The 18,399-nt window shown below is 41.2% G+C and overlaps 1 protein-coding gene across 7 annotated transcripts in view; it reads left to right on the plus strand.

The window, feature by feature from the left end:
* LOC109042188 (adiponectin receptor protein) overlaps positions 1-18,399 on the plus strand; it is a 96,745-nt gene that overhangs the window by 58,506 nt on the left and 19,840 nt on the right. For 6 of the 7 annotated variants that reach the window (XM_072300278.1, XM_072300274.1, XM_072300277.1 and 3 more), the window contains 2 exons: positions 12,407-12,548; positions 14,846-14,950. In XM_072300278.1, coding sequence (XP_072156379.1) covers positions 12,411-12,548; positions 14,846-14,950 — 243 coding nt within the window. In that variant the 5' untranslated portion in view covers positions 12,407-12,410. The remainder of the gene's footprint in view (positions 1-12,406; positions 12,549-14,845; positions 14,951-18,399) is intronic. The other variant, XM_072300275.1, reaches the window with a different exon arrangement.

Genomic DNA, 18,399 nt, shown 5'->3' on the forward strand with positions numbered 1-18,399 from the left:
CGCAGCATCGACACGTCAGCTGTTTGCGGCATTGAGCGGAAGGTTTAAGGTTATGTCATGGACCAAGAGAATGAATAAGGACCCCCAACTCCAGTTAGCGGAGACATTAGCGCTGCCTATATTTTCATCCATGGCCGATGTCACCGCCGGCCGGCCGGTCCCTCTCTTCCCCGCGACCCGCGCTTCCCCGCCCCGCTGCTGAACTCCTCTTCACGCGGCCGGGCCCCGCTCCCCCGCGACCTGCGCGCCCTACCTCGCGGCGCGGCGTCGCGACGCCGCTGTCCGCTAGATCGCGTTGACGCACCAGCTTCAGAGGTTCCGCCGCTCTTTCCCGTCGTCTGATTTACAGTGCATCCTTTATGTTTCCGTTCTCCACCTGTTAAAATTCATCACAAAGTTCTCGTGGAAGGTTTCAAATCTTCGCCATCGATCTGAAGTTTTGAAGGGTTTTGCGGTTAAAGAATCCCACTTGAAATTCCATCTTCGTCAGTCTTCGGATACATAAGTTGGTAGTAATATGCTTTGTCAAAGAAGCGCCCTCCAACGCCTAGGCGTTGGAACTGCTTGTTTCTCTTTTCCTCGGATCCCGGCCACCACCATGTAAGGCTCAGGTTTTCATCGTTTTTTATCTAAATTTTTATTCCTTACTATTACTACTCCCTTAAGGAATACTATTCCTTTTTCTGTAGTTTTTAATATGACAATTTTTTGGGCTATAAGTGTTATCTTACTTATTAAGTTTAAGTTTTTTATTTCCCACTGAAAATGACTCAGTTGTTGTGATTCGAAACGTCTCAGTTTTTATTAATTATGTATTGTAGCCTTGTTTCCCGTTTTTCCCCGCGTTCTTCCACTGTAATAATTATTCTTGGATATGGCTGCGAGACGCTGAAACGGACGAAAACTCCTGTTATACTTCACTCCTGTGCGCGGTGGGACCATGTGCAACAATCGACGGTCCGTCGCTCACGCGCCGAGCACGCGTGCGATGGAAATCGCAACAAGGTTGTCGCTCAAAGCATGCTACGGAGACTCGTTACTGTTATATTTATGGAGATACTCCAAGCTTCTTAGTGAAATTATTCCCGTTCGAGTTTGAATGAAACCGGAGCTGGCGAGAAATGCAACGACGCGGCTCGGATCCCGACACGCTGCTCGCCGCTTGAAATTGCTACTCCGAGCCGTGAAACCACTCGAATTTTCATCGTGTTGATGGAGAATATGCACCATGCATTTTTCCCCGTTTTTTTTTTTTTTTTTTTTTTTTTTTGGAAAGAATAATGCTTCATACGAGAGTGCTTGAGTCCACGGTATTTTTTTTACAAATTTTCGTTTGATGGTGGAAATTGGAAAAAAATTGTGTTGTAGATTTTTCAGGGGTCAACAATACTCCCGATTACGTGAGGCAAGCTCGCGCGAAAATTATGGAAAGTCCTCAGACTTTTTCCCCTGGGTGACGCATTGGCAGATCCAGCAATTTGACAACATTGTCTTTTCTCTATTTGAACCTATGGAAATGTACGGATTTTTGGAGGGGCCTGGTGTTCTGACAAGAATCGATTATTTAGCATAGGTTTAAATGGAGGCAATCCGATGCTGCCAAATTGCTGGATTTGGCTCTGGGGCGATGTCCAGCCCAGAAAAGGTGAAGTAAGCATTGATTAAACCCTTCCTACCGCCATTTTAATTTTTTCCTCCCACCGGTTTGCCGATAAACCTAACGATCAAAAAAAGAAGGAAAGAGAAGAAAAAAAAGAAAGGAAAAAATGTCATCACTTTTTCGGCTCGCGCGATATCGTCGAAAGCAGTGGACCTTATGAACCCCTGAAATTCATCAGCATTGATTCATCAGCCAGAGTGATTTTAATTTTGAATTAAGTCTTTTCTATTGTCGCACAAGCTCAAGCCAAATTCCGGACAGCTCGGTAAAAGTCCAGTATTTGGGCGTTGGGCAATTCTTTTTGAACCTAATGTGATCGCCTTCAAAATCGTAAACATGCAACCCCCTACTACAGCCGCGTTTGAATATTTGCATATCGAGGTGCTGAGGCTATACAGGAGGAAGTCGCATTATCAGATCAGCTCTATTCACCCATTCCGATTCATCCAGCGTTTCCGGGTTGCTCTCAAAAATGGGCGTCTTCAGTTCAACATGGCAGGTAAATGCAAGAATCAAGATGGCGGATTTTCTGTCGAGCCACAATTTTGAAGAAACTTACCAATAATTTTATCTAGAAGTTTTACTTCTGTCTACAGGCTTAAATTTGAGAGAAATCCTCCGAAAAACTCGGAAAGAAACAACTCTCAATAGTTTAAAAAAAATATCGATTTTCTGTATCAAGGAAAAAAAATAAAATAAAATAAAAAAACATAAAAAAAGAAAAATAAGAAAAAAACTGCACCTTGCCCGACTGTTAAATACGCCGTTTTTCCGTGCTACGGTGAAGCCCCCGTTTTGATCTTTTTCTTTACGCGTCGGGACCTTGCGCCACTGACGCAACGGGAATACTCCGAAACGACAGAATTAGTGTCTGTGGCCATGATCGCACCCCATGCCCATGCCTGATGACCCGCCCTGCATCTCAGAGCTATGCGTAGTTGTCGGGTCTTCCCTAACAATCAGCCCGCGCCGGTGTACGCGGATGCAGGAATTTTCGATGAGCCGGCGACAGTGCCTTACGAGCTGCCAAATTACGATTCGGCTCGGTACCGCGCTGTCGGTGGTCACCGGAAAATTTTGATGGGAATGCACAGGTGGAAATGCATGCGTTTTCCCACTCAGGCTTCGGAAAACTGCGTTCTTTATTTTCTAGTCGCAGGGGTGCAGAAAATGCCCGATCCTGCGATGGGTGAAAATGTGGGAAAACTCCGAAAATGTGGAAGGAGGGATCAATATAAGGAGCCAAAAGTAAAAAATCAAAGGAAAAAAGAAGACAAACTTCATTTCATACGTGTGCTGAAGATGGATTATGTATCCGAAATGCATCCACGCACTGTGTTTGACGCAATGCGTGAAGTATCCCTACAGTCTTGTAGGCGCTTCGCGTTTCACGCTGACCGCTGCAGTGCTGACCGAGTGACCGCACTGTTTTTGGCGCAATGCGTGAAGTATTCATGCAGTCTTGTAGGCACTATGAGCTTCACGCATAAATTAACATTAACTGGAAAACTCCTTGGTCTGACTATATCCCTAAAATTTATTTTCCTAAGTACTTTAAGTATGTTACTTAAGTAATGGACCTGTGTGGTTGTTTTGACTGTTAGAGTGTCACCTCTGTAAATTGTCACTCCTTGTCCTGCGAGGACTCCGTATGTTTAGCCAGTGGCGTGGCGTGCATTGCGATAGATCGATTGTTATGCCATTTAAACCTATGGGAAAGAATCGATTATAAAGGTATTCGCTGCGAACACCCTGTTTATCGATCCTTTTCCATAGGTTTAAATGGCATAACAATCGATATATCGCATAGCTTGGCAATGACTCCCGAATAGTACTACCGTGCTGAGGAAGAACGCCGTATGAGCCTTCAAAAGTTGCCAGATTTACTTTAATAAAAACCGAATTTTCTCGGAAAATTGCGAACTTTTTTCTTCAAATTTTTCAGATAATTTTGTTGGCAATTTGATCTAAAATATCTGAAAATTTTCGGGAAAAATATGCATGAATCTCGTCAAAATTTCATGTTTTGTCAAGGGAAATTTGACAGCTCTCGAATGTTCGTACGGCGTTTTTCCTTAGCACGGAAGAGCAAGTGCGTAGCGGTTGTCATATGTCTAAACTTCTTCGTAAGTTAAATTTAAAACCGCAGGGTTTCTTGCCCTCGAAACCGAGGAACTGTCACATCGCGGTTTAAGAAATCAAGAACGGGTCTGCTACTTGTTATCCCGTCAGCCCGACGTCTCCCGAACACCTGTCGCATCCTTAGCCTACAATTCAAAGCCCCACTTTCGCCCCCTGCCAAAAAAGCGATTACAGCGTTGCAAAGCGCAGCGGTGATTCTTGGTTTGGTGGTTAGTTAACAGAACCTCCATTTTAATCCATTATAAATATCGATTCTATGCGGCCATGCTAAGGAAAAACGCCGTATGAGCCTTCAGGTGTTGCCAAAATTCCCCCGATAAAGGAACGAATTTCTTAGTAAGTTTATGGATATTATTTTTCCTATTTAATAGTACATTTTATTCGCAATTCCGTCCTAAGATCCTGCAAATTTTTAGGAGAAATATGAATAACTTCCCCCAAAAATAACATTTTATCGGAGGGCATTTGGCAACATTCGAATATTCATACGACGTTCTTCCTTAGCATAGTAATATAGGTGAAGAAAGTTCCACTTGAGGGGTCGTTCGACCCATTGAATAACAACGGATCTGATTGGCCGAATCAGGTAACAACGGTGTCCACCGGTGTCGGTGATCGGTGAGACGAACCGGGACAGAACTTCCCGAAGAGGCTCGGAACTTTAAATAAAATTCGCTTAAAAATCTCCTCTCCGCACGAGAGAGGACTTAAAGACGTATGATAGTTTCTAAAACTTCCAAATCCTCCGAGCCTTGAATTTCGAGTGGTGACTGGTCTGCATTTCATGAATTTAAATCGGTGAACAAAGCAGGCGCGAGAGATGGTCTCTCCTGAATTGATTCAATTAGATTCGTCCAAGTCTTCGGCCACCGCGCCGCACTTCTGCTTCTTAAAATTCGTTGCCCCTCTGGCGTGAAGGCGTATCTCAATTTTCACGTGAGCCCTGTTTTACATATAAATGCATGCTTTCTGGGGCTCGTGAGGAAATCGAGGTACGCCCTCACGTCGGAGGAACGACGAATTATTGAAGATGACCCGGACGGAGCATCACATTTACATCACGGTACGGCTTAAGTCCAGTGGTGTAGCGTGCTTTGCTATGATTGATCCGCCGTTCGAACCTGTAGAAAAAGATCGATGTACAAAGTGTTCGAAATGAACACCTAAATGATCGATTCTTTACCGTAGCTTCAAATGGGGAAGTATCGATAGTCGATCATTCGCGCCTCGCCACAGCTAGGTCCGCACTTAATCGGGCTTTGAATAGGGAAGAAGGGGGAAAATTGGTGAATCGTTGATCCTTTCCGGAGAGAGGAAATCTCCGCATGGTGTGGAATCTTTCGAAAATAATTAGTCAGACTTAGATTAATGTAAGTCTGTCCCGATGGACCCAGATAGAGCCACTACGGGCTCTTCCACAGAAGCCCCCCCCCCCCCTCGACGTTAAGCAGCTACTCAAATTTTTAACCGCAAAATGGAATATTTATTAAACAGGATGGAACCGAGTCATGTTCAGGGGACAGAGTTTTTTTTTTTTTTTTTTTTTTTTTTTTTTTTTTAATCATCAATTGCTGCTTTGCTTATTCCTGTTAAAAGTTCGAAGCCCACAAAAATGTAATTTGAAAGTAAAAATAAGCTTTCGACTTAATTTTGGATATTTTCAGTCAAGGGAAAGCGCCGTTTGAACCCTCAGACGTTGCAACACGTCTTTCAACAAAAGCCAAATTTACCAGGAAAATTGTAATTATTTGCCCTTAAATTTTTTAGACAATTTTTTGCAATGCAACCTAAAATATCGAAAAATTTCAAGAAAAAACATGCATGACTTTCCTCAAAAATAAATGTTTTAACAAGAAAAATTTGGTAACACTTGTACGCTCACACAACGTTCCCCCTCCCCCTCTTTAGCACGGAACATAAAATTGTGAGCCTCTTTTTCTTGGTTTGATCTTGATGTGCCTTATCATTGGCGAGTTGTGAATGTTATTGTGATTGTTATCGATATTTCTCCATTTGAAGCTATGGTAAAGAATAGATTATTAAGGTGTTCGTTGCGAACACTCTGTTTATCGCGATCCTTTTCCATAGGTTTCAATGGCAGATCAATCGATATCGCAAAAAACGCCACGCTATACTGGTGCTTTTGCATCCATTTTGATAAACTCGGTCCTAATCAGCGATTATTTTAACATTTTGTAACTTAGTATTCGATCGTGCACGGAAAGCGAGGCCTTAGTCATGAAAAATCAAAATCGAGTTCTTCTTGAGAGCACAAAAGTGCGTTTCACGGAAATTTTGGAACGCCCTTAAATGTTAAACCAAACCGGATTCAAAGTGGTTTGAAGTATGCAGCTCATACCAAAGACATGCTTGCGAGGAAAAGCTATTTTAAAGCAGTGGCGGTGGTATTTTATCGATTAACAGGGTGTTTGCAACAAACACCTCAATATTCGATTGTTTACCACAGCTACAAGTGAAGAAGTATCGATAATGATCGATTCTTTCACGCCTCGCCACTGTTTAAAATTCTAATCTGCTGTGATTGGGGCATACGAAATTGCCTGATCAAAGTGCACCTTAACGCGCCACATTGGCATAAAAATGAACAAACCGCTTTTAACTTATTTTGAAGGACACCAGAGAGAGTTTTCCGTCGAAATCTCAAAATCCGATTCAAATAGAGTCATGAGTTCTGCGCACTGGAACATGAGGGTCAAAATTTCAAGTAATTTCAGCACACTGTATTTTTAAGTAAACACTACTTGATTTTATCATGGTGGAGTGATAGATATAGGTATCGTAATTTTCACATGTATTGCAACAACCAGATACCGGAAACTGAAGTGCCACGGTCAAATTTAATTGATCCAGCATTCATTTCCCAAAAAATTGTCAAGTGAAATGAGTGGCATGTTGTCAAAAACGTGGCATGCTTGCTAAAAAAACCGAGAATGAATTGAAGTATAATTGGAGCTTGGTATATTGTTAGTATGTAAAATCTAATGCACTGATAATTAATCAAGAAGTGATGTTTCTTGCGCGCAGTAGTGTTTTTTAAAACCGCGGAATCCTACAGTTTGATGACCGATTGTTTTAGATTTCTAGAGCCCTTGCAGAGTTATTCATTCAACCGCAAATTTTTCGTTTCCTTCTTTTTCTTTTTTTCAATCATATGTAGGAGGACTTGGAAAAACCGCAGCATGGACCGTCATTGAAAAAATAATTTCGGTTCGACCATATTTTCTGCTTTCATTTTCTCGTCCTTATACTTTACATCAAATTATCAGTTTACAATTTGTTCTCTTTTCGGTACCTCGTTTTCGCAGTTGCATTTTTGTCCACGCGTTCTCTACACATATTCCTTGTTTTATCTCATGAAATTGTTTATTATCCAAACTTACGTTTGTTTAAACGTGCATGGTATCAGTTAAAATGAAAAATTCACGTTCTTTATTTCCATATTATCAACGGTTTTATCAGGCTCGCTTCAAACTGTATATTAATCTATTGCCTTGAACTGTCTTTCCGTTTTTTATTCAAATTGTAGACCCTCTATAAAGAAAGATTCGTTCCCTCCTTACCTTACATTCACCGATGGGTTAGCATCATTTTCTGTGCACGAGAAAAAAATCTACGACTTTTGGGTCAAGTTTAGGAACTAACGCTGAGCAACTAGTCAGGAAATAGGGCTTTTTCCAATGGAAACGTGTATACACATTATTCTGCGAGTCCATGTTTACCCCGTTCTTAAGTAGGTTTCAGTGGCGTGGCATGCATTGCGATATATCGATAGCGCTCTGCCATTTAAACCTATGGGAAAGGATCGATAACCAAGGTGTTCGCAGCGAACACTCTAATAATCGATTCTTTACCACAGTTTCAAATGGGGAATTATCGAAAATCGATCTTTCACGCCCCGACACTGGTAGGTTTACTTTTGCGAATCACGTAAGTATCTGCGTATGCGATTATTTATACCCGCCCACTCCCTACCAGACGCCTTTTATGCATCAGCTGCGAGTCGCTACTAGACGCCTATATTGCGGACAAAATAACTGACAAGGAGGCACACGTGTAGAAAGTAGGTGAAACGGGAAGATCATTGTTTGTCGCGCAAAGCACTTTCGTCGACTCTCAAGTGCCTCTGTGTCTAATCATATTTTTTTCATCGTCGGTAAAAATTTAGTCAACTGTAAAACTAAGTCCCGTAAGTAACTTTTAAAAATCCAACTGTGGTCCCCGCGTCTGTTATTAATTTTCTCCTTTTTTGTGTTCGAGTTGTCCGAAGGCCCTTTGCCAAAGTCATTTTGCATGGGGTTCGCATTCACGACTTTCAATTCGAATTTATCAGGAACGCAGATTTCTTTCTTTTTTTTGGGGGGGGGGGGGGGGCATTCGATAAGTAGCGACAATGTGCGCTTATTGCTTTATTGTTGCACTCTTCCAGGCCAGTAGATATTTCTTTCTCTTAACTTTCGATCACTCGCCTTTGTTGTTACTTCCTGCCAAAGGTCCACAGAATGAAAAACTGCTGATGTATTGCCCCAGGGCGGTGCTATCAATATTCCAGCCTTTGTCTAGTCATAGCTAATCATATTAGACAATTATAGAAATATACCTATAATACCTATGTCTAAAGTAATAGGATCCAACATAGCCAATATAGCATATTTATATTCATACACTGGAAAAAAACACATTCGATCTAGAATCTAGACTCGTAAAAACATCGACAAGAAAAAATACTCTTGATTCAATCGGATTTAAATCAAGAACCTAGCCTCTTAATTTGAGCGGATTTCCTTTTGATTTAAGCTTAAATCTGATTGAATCAAGAGTATTTTTTCTTGTCAATGTTTTCAAGAGTCTGGACTCTAGATCCAATGTGTTTTTTTTCCGGTGTAGCTGTGCTTTGTTCAAAAATATAGGAAAATTAAAAGTAAAAGGAAATAGGATTGTCCACGGAGAAAAAAACTTCGTGCGTGGGACCCGGAGTTGAAGTCATATGGATCTCTAAAGTTTTCGGATCACGTATCTAAAAACTTGAGGTCCAGCTACTGAAGTTCGAGTCACACATCTGAAGTACTCCAGTACACACCAAAGTGCCTCGATAATGTCTGACCCAAACTTCGGCAGCTGGACCTCAAGTTTTTAGGTACGTGATCCGAAAACTTCAGAGATCCATATGACCTCAACTTCTGGTCCCACGCACAAAGTTTTTTTCTTCGTGTGGATGCGAAAAGAAGAAACCATAATGTAACATAACCGCACCTAATTAATTTACTTGAATGATGAAAAAGAAGAAGAAGAAAGAAACAGGGTGAAAAATTCCTGAGGAATTTTGAAAAATGTGGGAAATTTAAAATGTAAGCAAACTTTTCTCATTTTCGCGCGAATTCGTCAGGAGTGTGATGCAATGGACCACTAGACAAGGTACGAGTTTAAGTATTCTGATACATGTTTCTTAACCAGAATTTCACGTAGAAAACGATTCACACAACGAAAATTACCGAAACCAACTCCTAACGAAGATATTAACGTTTTTTTCACATTGGTTACGAGGAATTTGAACTGCCCGCTCACAAGAAACTCAAAGCTCTACTTGAGTCAAATCGCGCACTACAACGGTTTCAGCAAGCTTCTCAATCGAGCAATGCTCATTTCCCACCATGTGTTGTTCAAACTATCAGCAATTTGCTATAGCTGAGCCAAAGCGTCAGGATTGAGGTTGCTAGATTTGTATATCGTAGAGACTGTCATGATAACGTTTAGCGCGCGATGTGAATCACGTAGAGCATTGAGTTTTCATGAGCGGGTGGTTTGAATTCACGCATCAGGAATCATTCAATATCTTTGTAAGGAGTTGATTTTGGTAAGTTTTGTTGTGCGCATCGTGTTTCACGTGAAATTTTGGCTAAGAAACATTTATCAGAATGCTGAAATTCGTACCATGTCTAGTGGTCCATTCAAAATCAGTCTGGGAAAAATTAGGACGCCCAGATCGAGGTCGTAATCCTAGACGGATCGGAAGTAGAGATTAAAGAAATGAAGTGGAAACAAATCCGCCCCTTGCGGCCGGAGAAGGAGGGATTAGCCGGATGATCGTCGGTATCTGGAGCGTGGTGGCTCGGGCGATGAGCTTTGCGTCGAGTTTTACCGTTTGCTGGAAACCGGAGCCGAGTTGACGAGGGTCAAGACGGCGGCGTCCCTGAACTTGGCCCGTCCCTGCTCATTGTCGCCTCTCCGGCTGCCAACTTTGCCCCGCCAGCGGAGCTTCCAAGCTGCCCAGATCAACGATCCTGGAGCCTTGAGTCCTGCCGCCGCGTCGCGACTAGAATACTCCATAGAGTACATAGAGTCGTAATGTAAATGGGAGAGCTGGCGCCATGTTCTGCTCGACGAATTCCGAGCCCGGTGTGCGCCGAGGTCGGGTCGCTTTTTTGATACATTTTCGATCCAAAATGGCGGTGTGGAATACGTGGTAATTCCTATCTCCTTTGTTGTTGTTGTTGTTGTTGTCATCGGATGGCCGGGTACCCGTGTATCGCAAACAATCGATTATGTATCGAAACAGTGACCCGGCGTCACACAGGAGTCTCGGAATTCGGGACATGGAAAATGCTTAAAAGTGGCGCCAGCTCTCCCAATTACATTACGACTCTATGTACTCTATGGAATACTCGTACAGGGTGTCCCAAGATTAAGTACGAATAATGAAGGAGTCGATTCTTTGGGTCAAAAGAAGACTTTTTGTGGTATAAATTTTTTTTCAAAAACGCTTTCCGTGGGGACCCCATTATCAGCTTCTATTATTCCCCACTCTCGCCTCCGCTCCCGTCGAAGTCGTAAAAATTTCTCAGGTCGCCTCCCGATGTTTTTGAAGCTTCATGAAATCCACTGGCGGCTTCAACAAGTGGCTCACTTTTTCCAGGGAGAGACTCCTTAGGCTTTTGGCTTTACAAAATTTTAGGTATTTAAAAAAAAAAAAAAAAAAAAAAAAAAAAAAAAAAAAAAACTGAGAGGAAACATTCACTAGATTTTTTTCAACGCTTTGACTGAGATTTTATGAGAGCCAACAGAGGTTGGCTTCCTTTCATCCATTTTATCATTGATTCGTTTGTATCAGTTCAATCCACCAGTGATCCGGTTAGATGATCCCGAAGCAATCATTGACGTAAGGCATATATTCTGCAAGCTTTAGATCCTGGCCTCTGTTTTACCAAGTTTATAATGGACCGTAGGTTGGTTTAAATTTCTGACCGAACTATTTCCTAACGCTTTAGTCAAATAAAACACAAATTTATTCAGTTGCATCAGCTCGTAAAATCAGTCATTCTATTGATTTTGTGCTCCAATTTCTTGCGAAACTACAAACCTGATATCGAAACTTGGCCGTTTTGAAAACGCCTTCAGTTGCGGCGTGATACCTCACGTATTCCGGAGAGTTCAAATAGTTGTATCATTGCGCCTTAGAAATGCGACGGAAGATTACAATTGAAATAGCCTTTATACACGCTGGCTTTGTCGATTTCCTTTTACATTTTTGCAGTGGTGAATGCATAGCTGAAGTGCGCTCCAAATAGAATTGTATTTAGCAAATGGGTGGTTTTTATACGAGGATTAAAAAGAAATAAGTGATTCAGAATATAACAAAAGAATATGAACTATGCAAAACTATAATCCGGGTATCGGAACTTGGCTGTTTTTAAAACGCCCTCAAATGCGGCGTGATACCTCACGCATTCCGGAGAGTTCAAATAGTTGTATCATTGCGCCGTTGAAAACTGGAAACAATAATCAAATGGGAATGTTTTTTTCCCCCTCAAGAATGTCAAGGGAAACCGCAGAATGGCAGGGGATAAATTGCGTAAAAACTCACAGAATTTTGTTCGTTTATTTATTTACTTCTCTGACTGGTTTTTTCCTTTCACGTTTGATGTCTCTTCATCCCGCGAGTCATCACGACTGTTGAATAAAATATCGCGGAATATGCTGATTTTTTTTTAAAATTTGAAACACATCCGCTATGTTCCACCGTTCTCATGTGTCAATAAAATTTGACCTCATAATGCGCGTGCACTAAAGTATGTTACCCCATGTATTAGAGTCCCTTTATACCCAGAGTTAAGACAACTCGATTATCAGCTGACTGGCAGCCGGCCTTGGCTGGCCATGGAGGCCGAAACGAGTGCACCCAAACGAACGATATTGAGGGATAAGGATCAGGAATCCTGCGATGTCTGTCGAACAAAAACAACAACATCAACAAATTGATCAATTAAAAAGAAAATGAGATGGGTTTGTGAATAATTTCTTAATCTATTTTCGTTTTGGACCGATGGAAATAACAATTTACTCTTGATGAACCACAATTAGGTAATATTTTCATTATTCTTGTTCACATTCGAGGTACCGCCATCGTGGTGCACTCGTTTCGGCCTCCATGAGCGAGAACCAATCAGAATTGGATTTTTTTTAGGCCACTTTCAGCCCAACCAAAAGTGAGTTGTCTTAACTCTGGGTATAAAGGGACTCTACCATGTATATATACATTTTAATTGTATTTCCTCTGTAATGAAACATCTCTCTCTCTTTTCTGTGCAGGGAAATGAGTGACTATGAAGAAGGAGTCGAAATGATTGGCGATGGTATCAGGCATCGAGTACCGCCGGCCGGGGCTCCGGACGCTGACTCTCTGTCCCTGAATTCTGAAGCACCAGCTCTACACGAAGTTAAGGTACACAAGGCACATTTTCAGTTTTTGTATCGTTGCATTTTATTTCCGTATTAGAGTTAAGGTGAATCACGAACAAGTGATCTCGAGGACAAGCACGATGTCCAGGATCGGAAAGAACTCTGCCGTGCTAAGGAAAAACGCCGTATGAACATTCGAGAGTTGCCAAATTTCTCCCGATATAATGTGTATTTTCAAGGAAAGTTATGGATATTTTTCCTTGAAATTTTCAGGGACTTTGGGTGAAATTGCGAACAAAATTATCTGAAAAATAGGAAGGAAAATACTCATGAGTTTACCAGGAAATTCGTGTTCTTTCGAAGGAAATTTGGCAACGCTTGAAGGTTTATACGGCGTTTTTCCTTAGCACGGCAGAACTGGAGTTCGTGAAGGGATGAATCATTTCTGGGAAAAATCTCCTACCACCTATAGTTTATGCTATATTGCTCCTGAGCCACTATTATTAATCTCTTGAACAACACTTTTGGATCTTCAAATCGTTAAAATAATAACAAATCTTTCATCAGGGTTGCCACAGTCAGGGCACCGGGAAATGTCAGGGAATTTTACAAAGTCGGGAAAAACCTGGAAATGTCAGGGAAAATGACAAAAGTGTCAGGGAAAATGTTTTAAGTCATCTTTATTTGCCCTCTAGCATCAGTTTGACGTTTCGAACATCAGATTTTGCCTGAAAATTATCTTAAGTTATATCTGTTCAACCATCAGGCATATCTTTAATTATCTGGGACTTTCACCAAAATGTGTTAGGGGAATTCATTTTTAAAAGTCTGTGGCAGCCCTGTTACATTAACAGGATAATATAAACAGGGTGTCTAGCATCAGGAAAAACTGGAAAATATCAGGGATGTTGGCCGATCAGGAAAATATCGGACGTTTTATCAGGAATTGTTCTTACGCGAATCTCTCAGCGGAGAAAGTCTTACTGCTTTTTGCCCACCGTGTCAGGAGTCGAGAAAAATCAAGAAAATAGCAGGAATTTTCAAAATGAAAAAATCATGAATTTTTTATAAAATATCAGGAAAAATCAGGAAAATATCAGGATTTTTCAAAATTAAAAAATACTAGACACCCTGATAAACATCAGAAACGCTTTTGGGTTTTAAACTGTGAATACTGAATATGCGCCACAAATCAGCTGGAAGATGAAAACAATCGATTTGAATATTTTTTAAATTTCTTCATTGGTTTGCAACCCTGCCGATCCGGCATCCGGCTAATAAATTCGACCAAATCCACGCGCGAAAATTTGCCCAAAGAATGAGGAAGGAAAAAGAAATGGATTGGAATGGTCGCAACAATGGTAGTAGTGGAACTCTAAAATAACAGAGGAAAGCGAAAAAGGCGTCGCGAAGTTGCCGTAGTAACATCGTTGCAAGAAAGAAACTAGTAAAGATCATCCGAAAAATCATTTTAAAATGTAGAATAATTCAAAGCTAATTCAAAATTTCAAGTGTATGTTTTTTTTTTGTTTTTTTTTGTTTTGTTTTTTTTAAAAAATTTTATCTACATTTTCTTTTTTCGAGCCTTTCGCATTCTTCCATCGAGCAAACCGTCTTTAACGGTGACAATAAGGTTATTTACCGTCACCAAGAAAAAGAAAGCCTTGGTTCACCGCCTCAACACTCAAAAAGTCAGAGCTTGATAGCATCACCACAGTGCGAATCGACGGATCGATTCATAAAGTACGCAGCTTTATGCGAAAATTCCAAGTTGAGTTGGTGTAATCTCGGATTGGAAAGTTTTGACTGAATAACTGAATGATTCGACTTTCCAGAAACTTTATTTCTACACGGCTTCGGAGGGCTGGGTATTCAAGTACTTTACAACTTTAATTCCCGACCGTGATATCCCGCCATATTCTCCTCTGTTCGAGTGAAATCACACTCAAATTCAACACTTGCACTGCTGTTCGAAAGACTATGTAAGTACTGAACGCGATCCAATATGCCTTGCTAAGGAAGAACGCTGTATGAACATTCTAGTTTTGCGAAATTTTCTTCGATAAAAGTAATATTAATTTTTAAGGAAAGTCATGGATGTTTTCCCTTAAATTTTCAGGGACTCAAGTTGAAATTGCGAACAAAATCGTCTAACAATTGGAAGGAAAATAGTCATAAGTTTACCTGGTGTTTCGTGTTTTATCCAAGGAAATTCTGCGACGCCTGAAAGCTCATGCGGTGTTTTTGCGTAGTACGGTGCAACTTGTACTTTTGTTTCACTCTACCATGTTCCTTCCAAGAAAGTATCTCCTTTTTTTCAACTCTTTTCTTTTTCCTTTTATGTTGCAGAAATTACTAGAAAATGACAACGCCAGCGATTTGGTGGAAGAAGAAAGAGGAACTGGATGTCCTCTACCCAGCACGCCAGTCGATTTCGTATCACTGGAAAGAGAAGTAAGATCTCGTCCTTGCTGAATATTATGATAAGAGGTTTTGCTGTAACTCATTTCCAAAACCCTTTGCAACTGATCTTAATAATATGAACGAACTATAAAGTCCCATCGAAATCTTTCGCACGAAACTAGGAATGTCCTATACGATGATATGTACTCGTAATAAACTCGTAACACGAAGGAGATTTCACAAAATGGAAAACCAAGGGAATAGAAAGTAAATTTCCCTTAGCCCCTTGGCTAAAGAAATACTGTTACCGTCATTGGTCACTTTCGGTCACTCTGAAGATGATTAGGCTTACCTAATTCTAAGACACTTCAGTACTTTTGTTCAGGAAACCGTTATCCTTCTGATTCATCAAGTTCCTCATCATTTTGAATCATTTTTCAGGGTTGCCACAGTCAGGGAAAATCGGGAAATGTCAGGGAATTCTAAAAAACCAGGGAAAACCGGGAAATGTCAGTGAAAATGACGAAAATGTCAGGGAAAATTTGTTAAGTCACCTTCATTTGCTTTCTATAATGGGTTTGAGGTTTCGAACAACAAATTTTGCCTAAAAACTATTTTCAATTATGTCTCCTTAACCATCCGTCACATCTTTAATTCCGAGGGAATTTCACCAAAATGTGTCAGGGAATTTTATTTTCTTAATTCTGCGGCAACCCTGTTTCTTCCAAAATCCTTGAAGTCAAAATATTCACTTGCGCGTCAGGCACTGCTTCTACAACTCCGCACAGATTTATTCCACAGTTAAGATTTGACAATCACTCTGGATGCCCGATTTTTACATGCATACATACAAGCCGCTTTCATAGCGCTCGTTGGCGTTTTTTCAAAAGGTCTTGATACCCGATCAAATTCCCGAACCAATTGCCATCAAAGTGTCGGGAGTCATCAGTCTTAAAATCATTAATTTCTTAGTTTTAAAATGAAAACTTGGCAGTAATGTTTCCTGTGGCAGGAAATGTTGAATGGTGGCACCTTATTCTGATCAAAAGACCAATTTTGATCAAAGAGGACTGTTGCATGGTGACCACCAGTCATCAAGTGGTCTACTTTGACCAGAATTGGTTCGGAATTTGATCGTGTATCCAGACCTCCTCCCAAACTCCTTTTAGGGAATTGGCACCTCCTTATTTCCTCTAAAAGCCCCTGTCGCCACCCTTTCACTGGGCGTCCCCCATGTCTCCTCCCAGGAGGAACATCCAATCAAGCATTTTCCTTGGCAGCCTTTCTTGCTTCATCCCGTTAACATGCCCATTCCAGACAAGCTGTTTGGTCATGACGTCGAATACGATGTCATTTTCGACTCCCCTGATCTGACGCACTCTATCAGTGCGGACCCAATTTCTTGCAGAAATTCCTGCCGACCTCCTCCAGAAATCCATCCCCGTTGCTCTGAGCATACCCTATGTCCGATTTTACTCTCCCTCTGAATTATAACCAGAGGTGAAAACTCAAAGTTTTATAATGTTCTATTTTAATCGCGGGAAATGTTATTCGGACCACTAACCATGTCAAACAAGCCCTTATAACCCCATAAGTAGCGTTTAAAGTAAAGTTTCGACAAGAGATGAAATTCGACCGGAGGCCCACAAGCCGCGTCGACATCGTGAGTCGTCCGTATCCACTATCCAATCATCGAGTGGGAAAGATAACGCCACTCCTTTGTGGATAACGTACAAATAGTTCGATTGTCGCGCGAAGCCCTCACAATCGCTCCATACTGCCGTGCTAAGAAAAAACGCCGTATGAGCCTTCAGGCGTTGCCAAATGTCCTTTGATAAAATACGAAATTCCTGGAAAACTTGTGGATATTTTTTTACCAATTTTTTACAGGATTTCAATCACGATTTTATCCATAGCATCTGGAAATTCAAGGGAATATATTCATAACCCTTCAGTAAAAATAACATTTTACTGCAGGAAATTTCACGAGAAAACCAATGAAACCACTCTTAAAACCTCAAAGTTCGATACAAACGGAGTAAGCGTTGAAGGTTTCCAAATTTTCCGACCTCTCCCATTGGCTCGATCCACTGTGCGGCACGGCGGGATCAGTAAACTCCGTAAGAGCTATTCTCAATGTGGCTCCTCCCAGACGAATCCTCGGGCCCGAGGCACAATAAACTTTAAGAAAATGTCACATCCTTTCACGACTTTCGAAATTACGGCAAAAGTGAGGACTTCTCTGGTGTTACGGCGTATTTTTTCTTCTGTTTTACTACTTCAAATACCACACATGTAGTAATCCTGCGCTTCTACTTTAGAGCCCCGCCCCCTCCGTCCCAAGGAGGACTTCGCAGCTAGGAACTACTCTCTCTGAATCATCCGTAAAAACACTTATGTGCATATGGAAATTAATGACGCACATGTCTTTCTAGAGTCCCTTTATACTGAGAGTCAAGACAATGTGAATCCATTTCTGATTGGTTCCCGTATTTTAGGCCTTCACAGTGTCACAAACGGGAATAAAGATTACATTTTCACCGTTTGCGAAGATTATAATCTGGAATGGACCAGGGAATGACGGGTTCGGCAAGGAACAAACGGAATGAGAGAAAGAACGGAGAAAGGAATTTGAGAATGGGCCGATCAAAGATTACAAAAAACGTTCAATTTCTATAATCTTTATTCCCGTTTGTGACTCCATGAGGGGGTGTTGTCTTGACTCTCAGTATATAGGGACTCTATTTGCATCTTGAGGTTTGTTTACGGTTTGTTTGATGAGGTTTGTTTTGATGCCGCAATCAGACACTGAATTTAGCACCTGAATGTGGAAGTCAACAGTCATCGCCCAACGGCTGAAATTTAGCAAATTCGAGTTATTTTCATCCAGATGTGTATCAAATCTACTCGAATAGTTCAGACAAATTCAAAATTGGTCCGATGGTTGCTGAGAATCGTTGCTGAATTTTGCGCGTCACGCGCAAAATTCAGGCATCGGGCCGATGACTTTCACATTCAAGCCACATTCAGCTCCCACATTCAGCGTGTGATTGCGGTGTCAGTATAAAGGGACTCTAAATCTTTCTAAACCGAGACAGATATTGTAGTCCCTAATTGCCATATGCAGTTCAAATGGACCTTTCAGTTCAGCAAAGAAACTGATACAGGATCAAAGGTCAAGTTGCGGGGGTACCTCTTTGTGTTCTGTCTATTTCTAACACCAAGAATCAAGATCTTCGGAAAAAATGCAGAGTATTCTGATTATGCCGTTTTGTGTCAATTGGCTGATCATATCCCTTCGCTTTAGCTGTTTTTGTTTTCTTAATTGCGATCAGAAACGAATAGAACCCACAAAACTAGCCGCGTGTACGAAATTTCCTTTTCTTTTTCACTGTTTTATAGACTCGTAAAAATGTAACCGATCAAGCACTAATCGTAGCTCTTACTTCTCTTTAGTAGAGGTAACATCCAAACAGGTCCTCGATTGAGACCACTTTCTC

The sequence above is a fragment of the Bemisia tabaci genome, chromosome 5 (assembly GCF_918797505.1).
Source record: "Bemisia tabaci chromosome 5, PGI_BMITA_v3".
In the NCBI taxonomy this organism is placed as follows: Eukaryota; Metazoa; Arthropoda; class Insecta; order Hemiptera; family Aleyrodidae; genus Bemisia; species Bemisia tabaci.